This window comes from Amaranthus tricolor, chromosome 7 (assembly GCF_026212465.1).
Source record: "Amaranthus tricolor cultivar Red isolate AtriRed21 chromosome 7, ASM2621246v1, whole genome shotgun sequence".
NCBI classification, from domain to species: domain Eukaryota; kingdom Viridiplantae; phylum Streptophyta; class Magnoliopsida; order Caryophyllales; family Amaranthaceae; genus Amaranthus; species Amaranthus tricolor.
Window position 1 is genome coordinate 18,514,597 of NC_080053.1, and position 20,709 is coordinate 18,535,305.

General features: G+C 34.2%; 1 protein-coding gene across 1 annotated transcript in view; it reads right to left on the reverse strand.

Moving 5' to 3' along the window:
- Nucleotides 1-732: 732 nt before the first annotated feature.
- The window catches only part of LOC130817906 (probable E3 ubiquitin-protein ligase ARI8), a 21,744-nt gene continuing 1,767 nt past the window's right edge, over nt 733-20,709 (reverse strand). Inside the window, exons 2-15 of the mRNA XM_057683871.1 lie at nt 17,540-17,664; nt 17,267-17,372; nt 16,768-16,858; nt 14,010-14,182; nt 12,856-12,960; nt 12,433-12,521; nt 5,160-5,267; nt 4,851-4,941; nt 4,660-4,749; nt 2,934-2,981; nt 1,992-2,063; nt 1,819-1,918; nt 1,623-1,749; nt 733-1,322 (exon numbers count right to left, since the gene is read on the reverse strand). Coding sequence (XP_057539854.1) covers nt 1,055-1,322; nt 1,623-1,749; nt 1,819-1,918; nt 1,992-2,063; nt 2,934-2,981; nt 4,660-4,749; nt 4,851-4,941; nt 5,160-5,267; nt 12,433-12,521; nt 12,856-12,960; nt 14,010-14,182; nt 16,768-16,858; nt 17,267-17,372; nt 17,540-17,664 — 1,593 coding nt within the window. The 3' untranslated portion in view covers nt 733-1,054. The remainder of the gene's footprint in view (nt 1,323-1,622; nt 1,750-1,818; nt 1,919-1,991; nt 2,064-2,933; nt 2,982-4,659; nt 4,750-4,850; nt 4,942-5,159; nt 5,268-12,432; nt 12,522-12,855; nt 12,961-14,009; nt 14,183-16,767; nt 16,859-17,266; nt 17,373-17,539; nt 17,665-20,709) is intronic.

Sequence of the window (20,709 nt, forward strand, 5' to 3'; positions counted from 1 at the left end):
TGTCAATTGTTCCATTTAATTTACAAATAATACACAAAATTTGAATACTAAAACAAATGGCCATATACAGATTCTCTTGTATTGTTTGTGCTTCAAACGAAAAAGTAGTGACAATATCAATTTAAAAAATAAAATTTTAAATATAAATTTCACATAGTAATCCTAAGTTTTTGTCTTTTTCACAAATATTTTTTAAATTTACGTGGTAACTTTGAGCTTCTAATTTTTCCATGTGGTAGACAAAATGTTAAGTTAAATACTTATTTCGATTGATTTTCGAAATATGTGGTCAGGGTGATCACATCGTTTGTTTTTTGAAAAAATGTCAACTGTGTTTGAGTAAAAATAGTGTTAAGTAAAAAAACTTCTCTTTTGCCTACCACGAGGAAAAACTAAAAGGTAAGATCATCACGTGGATTAAAAAAAAAAGTTATTCTACCACGTAAAAGAGGCAAAAATGTAAGATTATCACATGAAATTTCCCAATCTTGAAAATGTCAACAATTTTAAAATGAACCCGCTGCCATTTGTATCTTTTATCTTGGCATTTAACCCATTGTTCAAGAAGAAAATCGATCGAGTGTCACGTGAAGATAACCGATCGCAGCTAAGAGACAAGAACAATTTCGAGTTTTCACTATTACAACCTGGCTAAAAGGCTTGGGCTAATTCGCTATTATAAACTTCAATCACTATTGCAACCAGACTGAAAGGTTCAGACCATTGTACAGATTAACAGCTAAATAGTACAATGTTTCTATTAGCTGGTTAGGACTTAGGTTCCAAAAGCAGGAAAGCAGACGGAACTATATACACCTTAAAATATAACCGAAACATACAAACATGGCACCTACGTCCCCTAACCATTTCTTCACCCTTGTTGTTTTTGAATTTAACTCGGGCTACCACCACATACACATGGAACGCTGGGAACGAGTACGCCACAAAGAGATCATAAGGGCATTAATTATTGACATCTGACGCCTTACCTATTAAACTAGAGTTCATCAACAATTTTTTTCTCCATGCGAGTCGCACCAGTATAGGGAACTGTTTACCTTCTATTATGACACATCTGACAAATGGTAGCAGACTTAACATTGGCAAACGTACAATGATCACATGCCCAGTGGCTCGAATCATCTATATTCCTACTGGAACCACCAGATTTTGATGATGTGCCCCTGCCCCTTCCAACTCTACTCCTGCTTCCACCAAGGCTTTTTGCGCTTGCAGTTCGGCTGCAAGCACCATTTCCATCCACATCTGATAAACCATTTTCTAGGGCACGCACAAGGTTCTCAAAATAATTTCTTGTTACACTGTCAACAGTTTGATGTACAGTCATCAGGGACTCGTGAAGATATACAGATATAAACACAAATGAACCAGACAAATTGCCATGGGTATATTCGCAGATAAAATAACACCCAGTAAAAACTCAGAAAAATAACACAATTAAATAATTTTATTGCTAAATGGCATAGACTGCAAAGCAAGGACATAACCCTAACCTTACTCAAATCAGTGAGATAATATCATCAGAAAGTTAATGAACAAATGAAACGCATACAATACATGTACAAATCAAGTCTCAAATTCAACTTTAGTGATTGGAGTACCTTGTAAGACCAGCAAGCTTTGTACGGAACTCGTTGAATTCTTTTGATGGACCATCGGCATTAAGGTACACTTGAAGATCTTTCTCTGCACATTGATGAAGACGCTCCAAACCAGACTCTGCTTCTCCTGCAGAAAGAAAAGGAGTCAGCAACGATAAAATGTTTTATCAATAATGTACTCAGTACATGGCATTACCCTGCAAATACTCGAAAAATTGTCTCTTAGCATGTTCATGCTCAGGTAAATAATATCCATAAGCGTAAGTCCACTTCAGGACACGTCTACATTCAACAATCTGCAGAAGTACTAAACAAATAAGAAAGGCTCAAATTTTCTTAAAATGAAATAACTATAGGTTGATAGTCCACCTGAGTCCATGCTTCAAGGATAAACTTAAGTTGTGACTCTGGTTGACACTGTATGTCACTCAGCTTCTCCAGCTGTGGAATCATAAACTCATTAATACTTATGGCCATTTGGTGTATACCACCAAGGAAACCTTTTAAAGACAAGATAGAAAAACAAAAATACACCGTAATAATTTTTAAAAATATGAACGTAAATCATCCAGTACATTTATGACAAGTAAGATGACTTCCCGATAAACTTTATTATTCAGTTCTTTTTCCTAAGGCGGAACTGACATAGTATTTACGCCAACATTCCATTCCATTCCATTACCTCCAAATGTCATTAAGGGGCTTCCACCAAGATTGGGGGAGTAAGACGTACGCAGCCTAACCCTTGTTACTAATGACAAAGACTTCAGCCACGATTGACTTGGATAATAATGATTGATTGATTAAGAAAAGAGCGAAAAGTAATAGAAGAGCAAGTATAACCGGCAATCTGGCCTAAATTGATGCACTCTTGATTTATGACAACTTAATATGGCAAACTTCCAAAATTCAAATATGTAAATCATGGCTCTTTCCCCACAAATCACAAGTTATTCAAAACCATCCAGAACTTTAGGATTCAACACTTTTTTACCCCATATATTTCATGGAAAAATTAGGCATCCAGCAATATTTTCACAAGATATTTTCATCAACAATCAAAATATACATTGGAAGTACATATAAAAAACAGAGGATCATAGACCCACAAGCGAAGATGTGTCCATGTGACTGAGATCTCAACATTATTGTACGGACCAATCGTTTCCAACATATCTCGCTTTTCAAAGAAAAAATAGCACAACCTCTCACACAACATATCAATGTCAAGGACGTGCATCACATAACCTATGATTGAAATCCATGTCCATCACTAAAATAGCACAAACAATAATAAGCGAGAAGACTTACATGCACATTTTGCATTTGCTCAAGATCTTGAAGTGCTTTCTGTCTAGACTGCAAAAGAAAATCAAAGAATTTAGTGGCTAGCAACAATTTTAGACAGCTAGGAGACAAAGACCAACCAGAATACCCTTGACTACCACCTTATTCAAGATAAACTTAAGTACATAACAACTGATGATGATTGAGAATATAAATCTATATACCATCAAGGTGTTAGGCTAACTTTAAATAAAGAGAACTAAAGCACTATAATCTATATGTAAATCATGGCTCTTTCCTCACAAATCACAAGATGGGAAAATATTTCAAAGTGCTTTTTTTAAGTAAAACCCGCAAGCAATGGAAGACTAAAATAATCATACAAATTTAGAAAAAGTTCACAAGAGATTGAAATCAAATCTATACAAAGATTAAAATCCTCACAAATGTCATTAGTCTCTAAAGAGCAACTCTCAAAAATTCTTCCTTAACCTTTTTTTAACCTTCTAGAGGTTTGTATCAAATACAAAACTATTTTACAGGACACCGTTGTCAGATGGTGCCGTATAATCCCGTGTCAAGGAGAAGTCAGAATAAAAACCAGAATAATAGATGAATGCGAATCACCCACAACAAAAACCTGTAGAGTTTGTGTATTGAGAAGGAAGAGTCTGTATAAAACAAATACTGTCACAAGGTTTCCTATTCGATAAGCTAATCAATATCCATGATTGGGATGGTCAAGGTCCAGTCATATTTGGTACATGGAATTGATAACAATTTGTTTTTGTAATTGGAATGAATCATTAGGAAATACAATATGGCTGTAATAGCTGTTCAGTGCTGAACAAACCAGATCATACTGACGAATGATTGGGATGGTCAAGGTCCGCAATCATTCCTACGTCTGCCCTCATGGTCAGATGCTGGTTTCACACTTCAACGCTGAACGAGTATCTTTACCTCCTTTATTTATCTCAAAGATTATACTCCTGAAGAGCAAAAGTTAAAACAGCAATTTTCCAAAAAAAAAAATAAAATTAAGGGCCCAAAACAACGGAGGGATAAGGGGTAGGAAACACTAAAGATGAGGACTGCAACCTAATCCTAGGTTGGGAAGATGAAGCAACAATCACACTTGTCATAGTCACCGTTCATTGCGAAATGTAATCTATAATTGCAACAATGCCTCCAAAAAATGAGTCTTAGCCAAAAGGGAATAACGGAAAAGAGAAAGTCAAATATCAAGGCAACAGGTGACTGCTCTATAGCAATATTTTGATACTAACTCAGTGCACCACTTCTAGGATTTGATCTAATGTACCATCACATAATATTCCTTAATCCTTAAGCCTTTAAGCGAAAAAGGGTGTCTCGCCTATGAAAAGCTTTTCTTTTCGCCTTACACCTAGGTTGTGCCTTGTGCCTTATAGAAATACACATATAAGGTACATGTATTAACGAAAAAATAACTACTGCTTCACAGCTTACTAAGTCGCCACCTACAATAAGTCACATTATTATCCATTTAATGTCTGCTCTTAACTCAAAGAAAATGAAGCTTAGTAAAACGATATAAGATTAAATGGCGATAGGAAAGAAATAATGATATATAAAATGGCGGGACCATGATTCCTCAATCTTACTTTCAAAATCATTCAGCAATCAGCCAGTCACACAACCCACGGATGTGGGGAAAACTAATCACAAAGAAACAAAAATAAGAAAAATGTAATGATCTGATACATACTGTTTGATTGCTTGCCCAACGCTCATAATAATGAGTATATCTCTCTAATGAATTCTTGGCCATCTCTCTACGTTTTTCAGATTCATCATACTGTGACAGAACAAACAATAATGTAAAGGGCATGCCACATGAGTATACTTAACAAAGCATGTTGCTCAACAAAAAGAATATCGGAAATCATATTATTATACCACTCCCTCTTGCTTGGCAGTTTCATACCGATTGCAAGCATAGAAACCTCCAGTCCTCTCACCATGCTCAGACCAAGCACCAAGACAAAGCCTGCAAGGTAGAGAAAATCATGTTACATCACATGCACGAGTCCAATTCATACTGGGTGTCCATGACTCCATTCTCCCTGGGAAAATGTGAAATGGATTCACCACTTATACAACAATGGGGAAAAAAAAATAAAAACAAGTTGCTGCAGTGCGGAGAGAATGAATAGCATAGATAAATACTAATTGACAAGGCAAAGATATATTGATGAATAAACTTACCAACAAAACTCAAATTTACACGGAGGTGTACATGTGATATGCATGCAACCTTGGTTCTTCTCAATTGGTCGCTTGCACTTTGGGCATGGCTTGGAGTTTGCTAATATCCTATCAGAGAAGTGGCATCAAATGAAAAACGACAAAAAAAACATTTTCTAATGATATTTTAAGTCAAAGAGGAGCAACTCCAATAAAAGAAACATACATCAGCGATGAATAAATCCATTTTACATCAAAAACTGTGGCAGTAGGCTCATAATATCTGAAATTTACACAAACCAAACAACACTCATAACCTCACATGTCGGAGTCGGAGTCAGAGTTTGATACATATAGAACATTATTTACAATTATCTCACTACATTTATTCTAAAAAATCTTATACAAATTAATACGCATTCAACCTCCTTTTAGTATAACAAACATATGATCCTATTGAAGATCCATGTACTTTTATGGGCCAAATATGCTTCTAGCATTGAATACTTTTTGTGGCTCTAAGTCCCATTTGTTGCACAAACAATACAACACAATAGGAAAAAAAGGCTATAGAAAAGAAAAAATATCTGCGTGATAAGTAAAGAGGGAAAAGATGAAGCTTGTCCACAAGACCACATGATGAGAAAAAAAAAAAAAAAAGAAAATCTGTAAGAGTGAAGGAACTCCAAGTAATATGGCGAGTAGAAAAAAAAAATAGAAAAAGAAAAACCAACAGTTAAGTATGGCTTTCAACTTTCCTCTCATTCATTAAAAAGGGACCAACTTCTCATTAGCAATATGATAACTTTTCCCTTAATTTGAAAATCTAGGGTTTTACCCTTACTATTGCGACGGAGTGCAAAATGTCGGATCCAGTCTAAATTTTGTGTCTATGTCGGCGTCGTGTCAAACACGTGTATGCCTCCCAAGATGATAAGTTCCATAGCTTATAACCTAAAGCAGTTGCCACTGTCTATAAGTGATGAAGAGGACAACTAACAATTAATATCATGGTCAATTTTATAATGGTTGGCTTATAATCCAACCACTGAACTCAACTATTCAGTTGTGATTGTTGGTCTTATAGTGTAAAAATGTAGTAACGGTCGCGATCGCGGTAACAGAACACTGATGCGGCAACGAGAGTGATGCGGTATCATATCACCTAAATATCGGTTGAAACCACAACACGGTTTTTTTACACCATTACAACGCGGGAAAAATCGGTTCGTTTATTTTAAAAACCTTTACAACACGGCTAATGCGATGCGGCCTTATTTTTATTCTATGGTTGGTCTAACTTACTTTAAAGTTTTTTAACTCGAATTCTTGTCTTTTGTCTCCATCGTTCTAACTTACTGTTTACTACTTCTCCGATTATCTACTAAAACTATGTAATGAGAGAACAACATGCACCACAACAAGTTTTTCTGGAAAAAGAAAAGGACCTAAGGCCGATCCTTGGTGAAGGCCAATTGTGACCAAAAAATTATTTGTTGCCTCCACATGTTTTAACATGTCTTCACTTCTCCGGACATATCTTGCACTATATTCATGTTATAGAATACCCTTCTTTATATGTCTTAACAATTGAAGGGAAGATGTAAGAGATCATTTAAGATGATTTGGTCAAGTGCACCGATAAGAAAAATAGAAAGTTGGACCTCAAAAGAGGGCGAGGAAGATCAAATATGACTTGGCGGACAGGAGTGGAAAGGATATAAAAGGTATACAATTACAAATTGAGATGACTGAAAATCGGAATGAATGGAGAAGAATAATTCATTTGAATAACCACTGAAAATGGACCCTTATCTTTTGGAATTAAGGCTCTTGCATTGTTGTTGTCGTTGTTGTAATAAAAGCCTAGGTAATAAAGGGCATTCAAACTAGTATTCTAATAATATAAGCCTACCAAATTAGTTGTGATAATATAAGGCCATGTATTCATTATGGGTTCAAACATTAAAGGCTACCTCCACTTTGTTGTTTCCATGTGCAATGCACAGCTTTCAAAGCATGTGTTCGAGGTTCAATATGTATAGATGCATTTCATAAAATGTAATATAAAGTATATAGTAAAATTCTATATGTCGAGACAAATCAAACAATATTTCACATAGATATAATTCAACTTGTAGATCATGAGAAACCATATACAAATTTCTCTCTCCTTAAATAGAATATTCCATATGTGGAAACATCAAAGAAAAGAAAAGGAATAAAAATAAATACATGGGAGTAGGAGAAACTTTTAGCTTTTGTTTCATTATAAAATTCACATTAATATTAATAAAAGAAAAAAAATATTATGTAAAACCTAGCTTACTTCTAGGAGGAGTTAAAGGTTTATTTAAGGTTTCACGTTTTTTCAAGTACTATTTTCTTCATCTTTCTTATCTTTTGAAAACACCTAAAATTTCATAGTTCTTTTCAATGGGCAGCCACATAATTCCCATTATACAGCGATGAAATCAAGGATTGTCACTATTTCTCTCATTCATCTTCTTGCAATATATTTTTTCTAGGTAACTGATCTTTCATTTTTCTTCTCTTTCAAGAAAACCCATCATTTTTTAATCAATTATGTTATCCCTTAATCGTGCGTTTTGACCTATAATTGAATAGAGATTCACTAGAAAAGTGAGTGAATCATTCGCATTGCTTCATAATATGGCTCATGAGCATGTTTCCTCCATAGTTGCGTGAGTCTTGGACATCTACTTTGTTCTTGTAGATGGTTACTAAAATATTTCTATAGTCATTACACATCTTGTGTGTCCTCCATATCTCGTTGAATTAGTCATTAGCCTAATTACTCCAATTGAACCCCGGGCATCTCTATACCTCAGAAGGTATTTGTATGACTCCTTAAAAAGGCAAAAGCGCATCGAGGCGCAAAAGGTACTTAGATCCTAGGTGTGAATCAAAAGGCACGACTCTTTTGTAGGCGAGTCGCACTTTATCACTAAAAGCTTTAAAATTAATTTTAAAACGTATTTGATAGTTGATACTTAAAATAACAAGACACTTATTATATTATATGTATTATATTATATTATACTAACATAAAAGCATAATGTAAAAATAAGATCGCATTGCATCACATCGACCGCATAATAAAAGTTTTCAAAGATACAAACTGATTTTTTTCGCGTCGTAAAGGTGTAAAAACCACGTTTTAGGTCATATCAAAGGATATCTTATAGTTTCAACCGCATCACGATAACTACATTACTCCTGTAACCACATCACCATTTCACGACCGCGATTACAATTGTTACCGCATTTTTACACTATGCATGAAAGGTCAAAAACATTCATTATCATCATGGTAAGCCCTAATATAGCAAAATAATTCAAAAAAATGTATAATACTTGAAAAAGAAAAATATTGTCACGGAACTTTTCTTTCTTCTTTCACTTTCTTGGTTTCTTTCTATGTCCCAATCTCTTTTTTGTTTCTTTCTTTCCCATTCACTTTTTTGGTCTCTTTCTCGTTAACTTCTAGTCCCAAAGTAGCACGCGCTTCATGAGTCTTGCTTCACCCTTGCAAGCGCTTTTTAAAACTAACTTTCGCCCCACAGCTTTCTCTAGCTTTATTTAAGGCTCTGATTTCTTAATTAATCGCATCAATTCTCTGTTTTCTTCACCACAATATTTCCTTGCTCTACATTAAATAACTCGTCAAAATACCCTATCTATCCTTGATGTCCTCAAGTAGAATGCTATTATTTATCCTTATCTATATCCTTGATACACTTTACTATACCTATGACTTTAATCTTTGCTTTGTTTTTCTCATCTTCGCCATAATCTAGTTTGTCAAGAAAACTCTTTGAAACCCCTTAAATTGCCTCGCAAACTATTTTTCCTCGGTTTTAATTTTCTTATTTAGGCTACGTTATCCTAAATCTGCATTTTATTTTAGGAACAACAGTATTGTGCCGTCTCTTGTAAACAAAATTCCAAACAAAGCAAATGTTTTTTTTTAAGAATTTGCATCAAATTGACAAATCTAGGGCCATACCGCTAAAACCCATATTTGAGTACTTTCAATGGTCTCCATGGTTTTCTTAGCAATCAATCTACATAAGGTAAATTGGTTTTAGAACATGGTATGCTAATTTGATCATTGTTACGTCCAACTGTTTTTCGATCACGAATGTTGATACTCATGCTTTATGTCTGTTTATTGCCTGATTTTGACCCATTTTCATGGCTTACCTACCTATTTTGTGTTCCATTCGGTCCATTTATGCTCATATTCTATGATTTATGCTTTTAGTGTAGTATATGGGCATTTTCAGGCATTTTAAGCTATTTTGGAGCACTCAAGTACTTTCGAGGCGTAAAGAGGACCAAAAGAGCCATGACCCGAGGTTTCAGAACGAAAAGTGCCAAAAGTGTCAAAAAGTGTAAAGGAGTCACCGATGGTCAGCTGGGGGTCAACCTTGCAGCTGCGCTAAAATTGGAGCTAAAATACTTAGAAAAATTCGAAAGCGAGAAAGGTAGTTTTTGTGAACCAGTCGACCACCCGACTTGATGCAGTCTTTCATATTATTTTCCGGTTTTTGTCCTCAATTCCCACTTGTTGCGCACTTAGCCTCTCCCTAAGCAAGCTGCCTCCGATAAACCTCTCGCTCTCATGATTAAAGAGGTTACTCCTTGGTTTTTCTCTCTAATCATGGCTTTTCAAGCAGCTATGCAAGTGGATGGCATCTTCCTCTTTTGCTATTTATACCCTAATTTCTGATTTTGAAGAAAGGAAGGCTACCTAAGCCTTAGGAGAGCTCTACACCATTGGAGTTACTTCATCTTCTCCATTTTTCATATCTCCATCGTAGTTTTAGTTCAAAGCTTTTAGTAGTTGTAATTTTATATTTTTCTACAAATATTCTTAGTTATAATTTGGGTTTTTATTTGCAATCATTTGAAGGAATTGTTCATCTTTATTCTCATATTTGCTATTAAAGTATATAAAGCTTATATCATTGCTCATATTTTCCACCATTATTGAATAGGTTTTCTCAATTTCTGCTTTCAATTTCTTGCAAAAATTATAAATGTGATCATAATGATTTTGCTTGATTTGATTGCAATCCTGAGCGAGTAGTTTAATTTCTAGGGTTTGGGGATGTAGATAACAAATTGCATGCTTAGGGGGTGATTGGATTGAACTATTGTCTAATCTTGAGTTCCATGGTAGAAACAGAAAACTCCGATGTTGGAATGCCTAGACCACTCAATGAACGGAGTGAAGCTTGCTATACCTTGATGTTGTGCTTGCTTCATTTTGATTTTCAACCATGGCTATTTATGTTGATTGAATGATTATAGAACTTGTGATGTATGAATTCACATTAATAATGAGTACCCCTGAAGCTAACTTTATTAGGTTGTCCGAGACTTCGCCCGTCCTTAGAATAGTGAATCAGGCTACTTGTATGATTTCCTTCATTTCGGTGTAAGTCGGAAGTTATGAACATTGACTTAAAAGGTAGTGATTTGGTCGAGTTACACGCCCGAAAGCTGAATCTCCTAAAATTGTTAACTAGATGATGCCTATACCCAAGTGTTATGGTGTTGAAATTGATTAAATTTACTCATGGCCAAAATTGATGTTAAATTCATTCAAAAAGCCCCCTAGCATGTCAACGAATTAATTCCCCAAACTCTAGTTCCTTTATTTATTATTTTGGAATCTTAAGTAACTTAGTTGTAGTTGATCTTGTGAACTTTCTTATCAAAACAAAAATCTAAACATTTCCTGAACCAGGAGTGCATTGTCCGTCCGTACCTGCGAATATGACTCGTACTTGCCATTTTGCTATTCATTTAGTGAAAGGGTAGCAAAGTTTCTAAAATATTAAAGTTTGGCCCGATTCCGGGAGAAGTAACGACCCTCTTGGGCCGACCAAACGTCCAACCAGAACATGAAATGACGCCGCACCGAATCGCCTTGGGATGCGTACCAAATTGTCAAACTGAGGGACCCATAAATTCCAGTCTCGATTGTTAAATTAGTTAAGAAGACAAGAAAATGGCTAGGGAAAATAAAGAGAAAAGAAGAGAAGTAAAAAAAAAAAGAAAGAAAAGGAGAAGAACATAAAAATTTGTTGAACAATGGAGAAGAAAGGATGGGAAAGAGAAAGCACGTTTTTTTTACAGAAGGAGGCGGGAAAGAGAAAGCAAAAGGCAGAAGAAAGGTTTTTCTATTCATTTGTCTTTTTTACTTCAAAATCTCTTCTTTTTACTTTTTATTTATTCGTATAATAGTTATCCAACTGTCTTCTTTTTACTTTTTCTTATTCGTTTTACTTAATTACAGCAAAAGTAAAATATTCGTTGTCCAATTATTCTCTTGCCACCCACGCTCCCAGACAGTGCTACTCCCAACATCTCAACTTTTTACTTCTTATTCATTTGTCCTTTTCTTTCTTTTTAATTCTTATGATTAATGTATGTTAATATATTATTAGATTTGAAACATAACTTTATCTTTTAAAAATTTCAAGTTACTTACTAACTATTTTTATTTAATCTAAATTAGATAATATAAAAATAGTCATAATTAACTTGAAATAATATAAAACAACTAATCTTATTATGCTAATATTTACTTTAAAATCTTTTTAGAATAAAGTATAATTAAATAATTTAAAATCTTATATGTTGATCGTACCCAACGTTCCGAAGTCACCTCAAGCAGCAATCCGCGTTCCACATTCTCAATCCCGTTCCCATCCCACGTCCCAAACCGTATTGTGTTCTAGGCAACATCGATCAATCGCCACGAATTAAGCAACAGCAAACTGCAATTGGAAAGGGTATAACAGAACCGAGGTTTGTGGGGAGTAGAACCAAATATGGTACATTGTTCTTAATTAAGGCAACGATCCATTTCAGATAACTAATTAATCATTCATGGATACAAAATTGCAGAATAGAAGGTTTTGCAAACAAAGATTGAAAAAATCAAAACCATCACAGTGAACATTTTATTGGTGTCCAGTAATTCCATTTATCCATAGTTTCATATTCAACCAATTCAGACATCTATACATATGTAATCCGTCTTTCACACAAAAAATAGTAACGCCTCAACTTCTTCTTAAGCAAATAATTGTACTGGAACACAGAATATGGGATTCAACATTACTTAATCAGGTACTAATCAAAACTGCCTTTATGTCATAACTTGGGCGATGAAAACAACATGAATGACAATCAGACCGTATATTACAGTCTGTATGCCACATTAAAGACTACCTACTATATAAGAAAAACTAACCAATTCATGTTTTCAGACTCTGCGCTATTTTTCATTATCCACTTGCTCACGGTGCCACAATCAACAGGTCGGTGAGCTTCTTCAGTGCACTACAAAACAGGAAGAAAAAAGGACCCAACATTCAACACTATTGAAATCCTTCCGCAAAATGTTTATACATAAATAATCAGTAGCAGTGTCAGAAGTAGATACTCAGAAAAGTAGATGATGGAAGACACTAAATAATTAAAAACCGCTATTCCTAAATCCTAAACCACTAAGCTTTTTTATGGAGCAGTATCAGATATATAATCAGTTGAAGCAGTAGCACTGCAACAGTTGTAACTGTTCAGAGACATAAATGAAAGAAAAACGCATAATAAAGCAATCATTCTGAAAGACTGCTTATCCACATAACAATATCAAACCAAACAGATAGCTTACATTCCAACAAAAACCATGTGAGCAGCGGCAGGTTACATCATAGCTTCCACTACCAGCCACGAAATCAACTGCATAATCGCAACCAGGGGCAGGACACCATTTAGCCTGTTGAATTTCCAACATTATGATTAAACTATGTAAGAAAAGAATATTTTACAGAGCAATTACAAATACATACCAGGAGATACGAACGGTATGGCATCAACAAGGACATATGTTGTGAGTTAACCATGAAATGCGGGGCTGGGGAGTATCACAATTGCGCCAATTTAATAAAGAAAAAAGAGAAAAAGTCCACGAAAGCTATAAAAATCTCAAACAAGGTTTCACACACTGAGAGTCGAATAAACTGATTTTAATTTGTATGACTCTTTCAGCTATGTATTCCATTAAAAAAATCAAAATAAATATGATCGTGTCAGAATGCTACTGCAATGCAAATTCAGCAATAATACTCAAAACAACAATGGCAGAAAGAAATATCAGATAGAAAAGAGAGATAGACAGAAAGAATAAGAGAAGGATATTTAGAGAAGGTGGAATACTTCTATTAGGTAAAAGAAAGTAGTGTACTGCCCCGAGCTCTTTGAGTGGCTCAGTAACTCCAAGTGTACAACACACTGATGATATTACAAGTATGGTCTAATATAATTCCTCCACCCCCCTCCTTCTCCCTTTCAGATTATATAGGAAGTACAGCATTCTAGAAACAGAACAGCTCATCATTTTAGTAATGAACAAAAAAGGAAAAATAGCTAAAGGCAATGTAACAAAATCTTGTTATTTTTATTTCTTCTCTTTCCTTGTATGTGTACTTAATTGTGGGCCTAGGCCTTTCCTCATCCATGACAGATCACTATCCAGATAATAGAACCATTGTGAATACTTTTAATCGCATCAGAAACAGCCTATTCTAAGTCTATAAATCAGCAAAATACAGCAATATCAAATGGAAATTATATGAGACACTAAAAAAATTGTAATCTTATGGCAAAATACAATAATGCAAGTATCTCATCAAATATCTCTCTCATTCTTAAGGATACAGCAGCATAACTTGGCATAAATTTTTGAACAAAACAAGGCTGCGCATACAAATTAGCATGCAACAAAACTTCACAAGCCAGTAAAGACCACAATGTATCCAACAGTACCTTCCTATTGTCTTCAACGTAAGAACGAAGAAAGTAACGCGCATATTTTTCCTTGTCCTCAGCAGAAGCAAGCAAATTGATCATGTCCTGACCCACAGCAACAGCACATGAAGGATCAGGGCATCGCAACATCAGGCATCCAGGTCCATCATTAATGGAAGTACCCATGTAACCTAACCCAAAAACAAGAAGGGAGCAAATGAAGCACATGAAAATTAACTACTCTAAAACAATAACCGGAAGTAAGAGCATGGCAAATGATGGTTTGATGCAGAAAAAATCAGATATGCAACAAATGAAGAAAACAAAAAACAGAAAAATAAAAAGAAAAATTACTTAGAATAATCCAACCTTTTCATGATTTTCGTACAATAATCTCACCTATTGATTAACCCTGAATAGTCCTAACTTTAAGATATATTTTGCCTAAAGTAAACACGGTAACAAAAGGACTTGTTATAGCAATTTTTAAATAAAAAAAAAAAACGAGATAATTTAAAATAACATGTCAAACAAAATATTTAAAAAATGTTAAAAAATAGATTCTGATTTTTAATTATTCAGAATTTTTATGTAAATTTTCAAATTTTTTTCTCTAGTTTTACATAAATTTTCAATTTACTTTTTTGGTAAATTTCTTACTATAGAAGATCATCCGGTTACTCGAGTTTACTCTAAAATTATACCCCTAAAGTTGCGATTATTCATGGTTAATCAACAGGTGGGAATATTGTAGGAAAATCATGTAAAGGTTGAATTATTCTAGGTAATTTTTCCAAAAATAAATCGTAAGAACACAATATCTTTTGTTATTTTACACTAGGTCATGGATGAGGATGGAAGTGTGAAACAGGCCCATCTAATAGCTATGGTTTTAAAAGGCAACCCCAGAGGCAGAAGGGATGAAATATTGAAAAGGGAAAAGTTTTAGCTACAGGTAAACCGTAGCCATTAATTTCACAATTTACCTTCCAAAACAATCATTGATGTTCCATAACTAATTTGCAGACATAACCTATCCAAACTAAAGCAAAGAAAAAACAGTGATTTCCCATCACTTCAAATTGCACATATTTTAGCATTGAATCACCGCTATAAAATCATAAAACTGTTCTCCAAACACTAAATTCCTCAGTGGTTCTTGAAGTTTTTTAATTGTTATAGTTGGTCAATGAGTTTGCAAGTGTGATTGACGCTTTCTTACTTGAAGTAAATTTGACCCCCAAATGGATCTTTGCAAAAGTAAAAAATAATAAACAGATGTAAAATTTAAACCCCAATCTTTTGGGATTAAGGCTATGGAATTGTTGTTGTGATGTAGATAAGTGATGAATAATACAAACATGGATTCAAAAAACAAAACAATATTGGACTATGGCATAAGACAATACATCTTGTAAAGTGGAAAATTTGAAAGACCATAACATTTCTTTTCAAAGGCATAGCTATTAGCTACATCAAAAAAACAAAAAAAAAAGAAGAAAACATAAAACATGTATATTACAAGGGGCCAAACATACAAAATCTAATATCTCGCTGATCTGAAGAGCTCAAGAATGGGCATGGGTTGAAATTAGGAAAATGGTCCTTTTGGAATTTCAACTCACACGTCATACTCCATCCACTAAAACAGTTCCCATAAGCTTAGGTACCCATAAGTGTAATAAGCATGTCATTTCCAATGGAGCAAAAGAATCATCATTCAATGGTTTTGAATTATGATGGATAGAAGTAAAATGGTGCATTAAATCATTTGTGCAGTGTGCATCATCTATACATCAAAAAGCATATGGAAAAAAACCTCAAGGCTACATAGATCTGATAAGTACAAGCCACTTTTGTTGCAATGAGGAAATGTATTGTTGTAGTAGGTGGGATTAGGTAAGTTTAATAGATAGTGCAAAAGCCAGACCAAAAAATGATATAAGAGACAAAATTAGAGGAGGAAATTAAATTACATCCCAATTCAAAGCAAAACACCGAGTGTAAAAGAGAGTTAGGGGGTCCACATATGGTCTTCTCATGGCTAGGGTGGAGTAAATTTGAAAATTTAGGTAATAGAAACACTGATTGTTTGACTAACTTAAGAGGAAGAGTTTTTAATCATTCATGGACAATAGGAGTACAAGCTGCAATGTTAGAAAATATCAAAATATATTCTCAAGCCACATTTAAAATTCACATGGCTTTTTAACAATCTTTAAGATGCCTCTTTTGAGAGAAATATCATCTCAATGTATCAACAAAGTCAAGAAGCAAAGTCAAGATATACATAAACTACTCTTTCAAATGAAATTATTGCAATTCAATTCTTTCGATACATGAAGGTCCATAAGTTAGTGAACTATAATTTGTGACTAGAGAAAGTGGCTAACCTTATTTGACACAAGTACTCACTTGTGAGTTTCAACTTTCAAAGATACAAGTATTAAACAATTATACATTCACATAAAAAATATTAGCAAAAACTATAGGCAAAATATTCCATAAAAAACAAAGCAAAATCATAAATGCATGTGCCACGAATACAAATTCTATTGATCAAAGAAAAAATTTACCAAATACCTATGTTGCTTATTTCAATCAATACGAAAAACTATTTAATATACATAAGAAATTAGTAGCATTGTTCCTTCACAACTATCTATTTTTCTTAGTGTTACATTGTTCCTTTTTGCAGGAACTTGAAAATCCGATCAGATACAATCAAAACATTGTTTCAACTAAACAAGAATACAGGACAAGCCATAGGACAAACCTGCCCAACATGTGTTACAAAATGGGTGACCACAAGCAGCTGCACTTATCATAGCACTTGGAAAGCTCTCAAAACAAATTCCACAAGTGATCTGTTTCATCAAGCACATAATTATGAGAAACTTTTTAAATGACTTGTAAATTTAGCCGACATGCATGTTGACTAGTGAAACCCCAAAACACATCCAATTATCCCAATTTCAAATAGTTCATAAGTTGCTAAGTTTGCTTAGTTGCCAATATTCATCAAACAATATTGTTTTGCATCTTGTTTTACATTTATTAAAAAATAGTTAAGAGGGATCCTCTGTGATCGTCTCAATGCATCTTTTCACAATATCAATTTTTTATAAATTTTAATAATGCAAACTAAAGATAAAAGGTTCAAAATAATGTATTGGATAGCATTGAAACAAGAGGTGCAACAACTTATAAAAACAAGAGGAAATGCTATTTACAAACATAAAAAATTACAAAAACATTTTGTAAATGTTACATACTTCTCGTGCGTTTGAGAAGTCAAAAACAGGTCTTTGCAGCAAACCGACTGCCTTACGGACCTTCTCTTCATCAGCAAACCATTCATCATGTATTTTACCAACACTCCTGTGAAGTCGTGCAAGTAAATTAGACTAGACAACAAACTACGCATCACTGGAAGGTTCCTTCGAACCATAAATTGTAGTCAAAAGGACATATAGATTCTCCTTTCTAGATAAGCTAACTTTAAATAATGAACTAGTACAACTATTGAAAACCGTATAAACACTTACCAATTATAGTGGCGTAAAAGAATACTAGCTTCAACCTTTGAAATTGAAAGCACGGTTGATATCTTCATAATATCATCCTCTTGCCATAGACGAATATCATCTTCACTCAATACAGTATAGTTTTGCTACATAAAATGGTATATGATTAGAAAATGACAAAAATGGTGGAAGGTTTTTGGATTGAACAGACAATAAACTTAATTCACCAAATCTTCAAACCGTAAAAAATTAAAGAATAACATACCTTTTAAGTCAGCAAGTATAAGTTAAAAATAATCAATCTATCCAGCTATATTCTCAAATTACAGTTTATTTAACATGATTGTTATAGGATGGACACAAAAGGTAAGCTAAAAAAGAGCCTAAAGAGGAGAAAATTGGAATTGTGAGTACGATTTGAACTTCTAATAAGGGTAGAGAGAAGAAGACCCGAAATAATAGAAAGAGAAAAGGACTAATGTAATAGGAGAGATTTTAATTTTGAATTCAAAGAACAATATGAAAGTTTGGGCATTTAATTTAGACTCAATCTATCCCCTGTTGTATCTTGTCAACATGGTCAGCAATTTCATGCCAAAGCTTAATCCCAAATATGGGATATGTTACATCAACATGGTGACAACGAATAAATGAGCTCAACCCTAGAATTCATCACTAAATTCCAAGACAAATGCTCACCCTAATAACTACGTAAACCACTGCCTCAATCCATACATATATGAAAAAAGCCAAGAAATCTATGAAACAAAAGTCTCATAAATAATCAAGAGGAATTAGTGTCCCTTTAATAAATATTACAACTTATAAATTAAACTTTCAATTTCCATAATTTACACCAAGAGAAAACTTACACCTAAAGTTTTGGCTTTTAGGCTCAAATTATAAGCATAAATACCGCAATGCCACACTCCATATGTAGCACATTGAGACCAAAAAAAGATAAAAAGGACTTCCAAAACTTCAAAGCAACATACATTGTTGAACTCTAACCTTGAAGTGGCCGACTTTTACCCCATATTATAACGAATCCTAAGTTACTACCACAAGTTCCTTTCCTTTAATCCTCATCCCCACCACGATTCAATTGTCACCCAACCACTCCAACATCAAGTCATTCAACCAACCATCATCCAACTAAACAACCAACTTGGCCAACTAGGGTTGTTCAAAAAAAAAACCTAACCTGCTTGACCCAACCCATCGACCTGCAACATAAATGGCGGGTCAATTTCTAAGAAAATTGTAAAGTATGGGTCGCGTCATGGGCCGAAACTTTAACGGAAGCGGGTTCCCGGTGACCCGCTTAAAAAAAACCAAATACCCTTTTTAGGGTTTTTCAAAAGGCTGATTTACTTTTTATTCAGTTTGTCACTGTGTATCTTGTTCTTTCAAGGCGCATTTCTCAATGCTCAAACAAATCTCGGGTATGTATTCGTTTTGTTCTTTATTTGGTTTTTTATGTTCGTTTTTATTTTTAGGGTTTTTTGTTTTTGTTCTTTGATTTGTTTTTATTTATCTTCAATGTGTGATTTCGAGTCTAGAAGTATAGAACATTGTAAATTGTGATCAATGGACTTATTTGTAGTTGCTTGAGTTTGAGGAACTATACATATCTCAGGTGGCAAATAAGGCACATTTCCTCTTTTAGTTTGTTAATTACAGGTTTTAATTTTTGTATGATCAACTGTTGCACCCGAAATGTTATTTTCATGCACACAGAATATCCTTCTTCAAAATTTTTCTCACACACACACACATATACATATATATATATATATATATATATATATATATATATATATATATATATATATATATATATATATATATATATATAACAATGTCAAGTTTACTCTGATTTATTGAGCGGTACCTTCTTCAAGTTGGGAGATGCATGGATATGGGCAGCCTATCTATACCAACACAGAATATCCTAATTAACAATACAATATGCCCAAAAAATGAAAAATTAAACCGATTACCCGGTGTCCCGACCCGAGTTATCCAGGTACCCCGAATTTCGGGTACCCGCATTAATTGGCTAGGATACCGGCCGTAAAAAAAGTATCCAACTAACCTGGTACCCACATTAATGAACACCCCTATGGCCAACCCCATTATAAAACACCACCATAACAGTTGCGTTACACGCATCACCGAGTCATTGTACAAGAACACAACTCGCCCATTCAAGACAAAGGTAGAATTTAAATATGGAAAGCTCGTCCCTTGAAATTATTCTGTGATGTTAGTCCAACAACACCCCCTTTTACTCTTCAAATAGGGGAAGAAAGGAATGGATCGACATCATAAGGTCAGGATATGGATGAGGTACACTTGAATTGGACCATCAGTCCATCACTAGCATCACCGCTCAACTATCGTTGACCAAAATGGCACTTATTGTGTTTATCCAACAAGAAAGGAGGTGGAGAGTAAAAAATTTCACTAAGCTAGTTTGACTAACGTTGATTAGAGTGGTTAATTTGACCAAAACTAGTTTGACAAGAGTGATGGTAAAAGAAACTCGAAAAAAGTTGATTCATAGCAAGTTGTTTCAAACACCTAATTCACCAGACACTAGCATTAAATGGTTTGACCACTCAAATATCTATTTATGTCAAAATAAGCTAAAACTGTTCAATAAGCTATTTTACCAAACACCCTACTAACAACGAAGAAGGACAAGCCAACAATATGTTAATCAGCATAAAAGACATGCATCGTGCATTCTTCCCCAGATTGAGCTCTCTACACACACACAACACAAAAATAAAATCATGAGATAACAAGAAATGGCATATATATCCATCAAATAACCTTCATGATATGGACATCCAAAGTCTAAGAAGCTACTGCCAACCAACACTTAAAACACATTTTTTGATATGTCAACTAACAAATCAATCAACAAAAAAAATCACCAAAGTATAACACAACTAAACCATGCACCATTAGCCAAGTGAGGATATGCTTAAACACACATGGACACGTCAACCAACCAATCAATCAACACGAAGAAACTTTAGTACAAACTCAGTCGCATATCAATTACATAATATTGGAAATTGAAGCTATTAGATAAGGAGTTTGTATTAATTGATACAGCCCATTCCCAAATAATTCCAAACTCCCACCCATAAGGAAACACAAACTATATCAATCGAAAT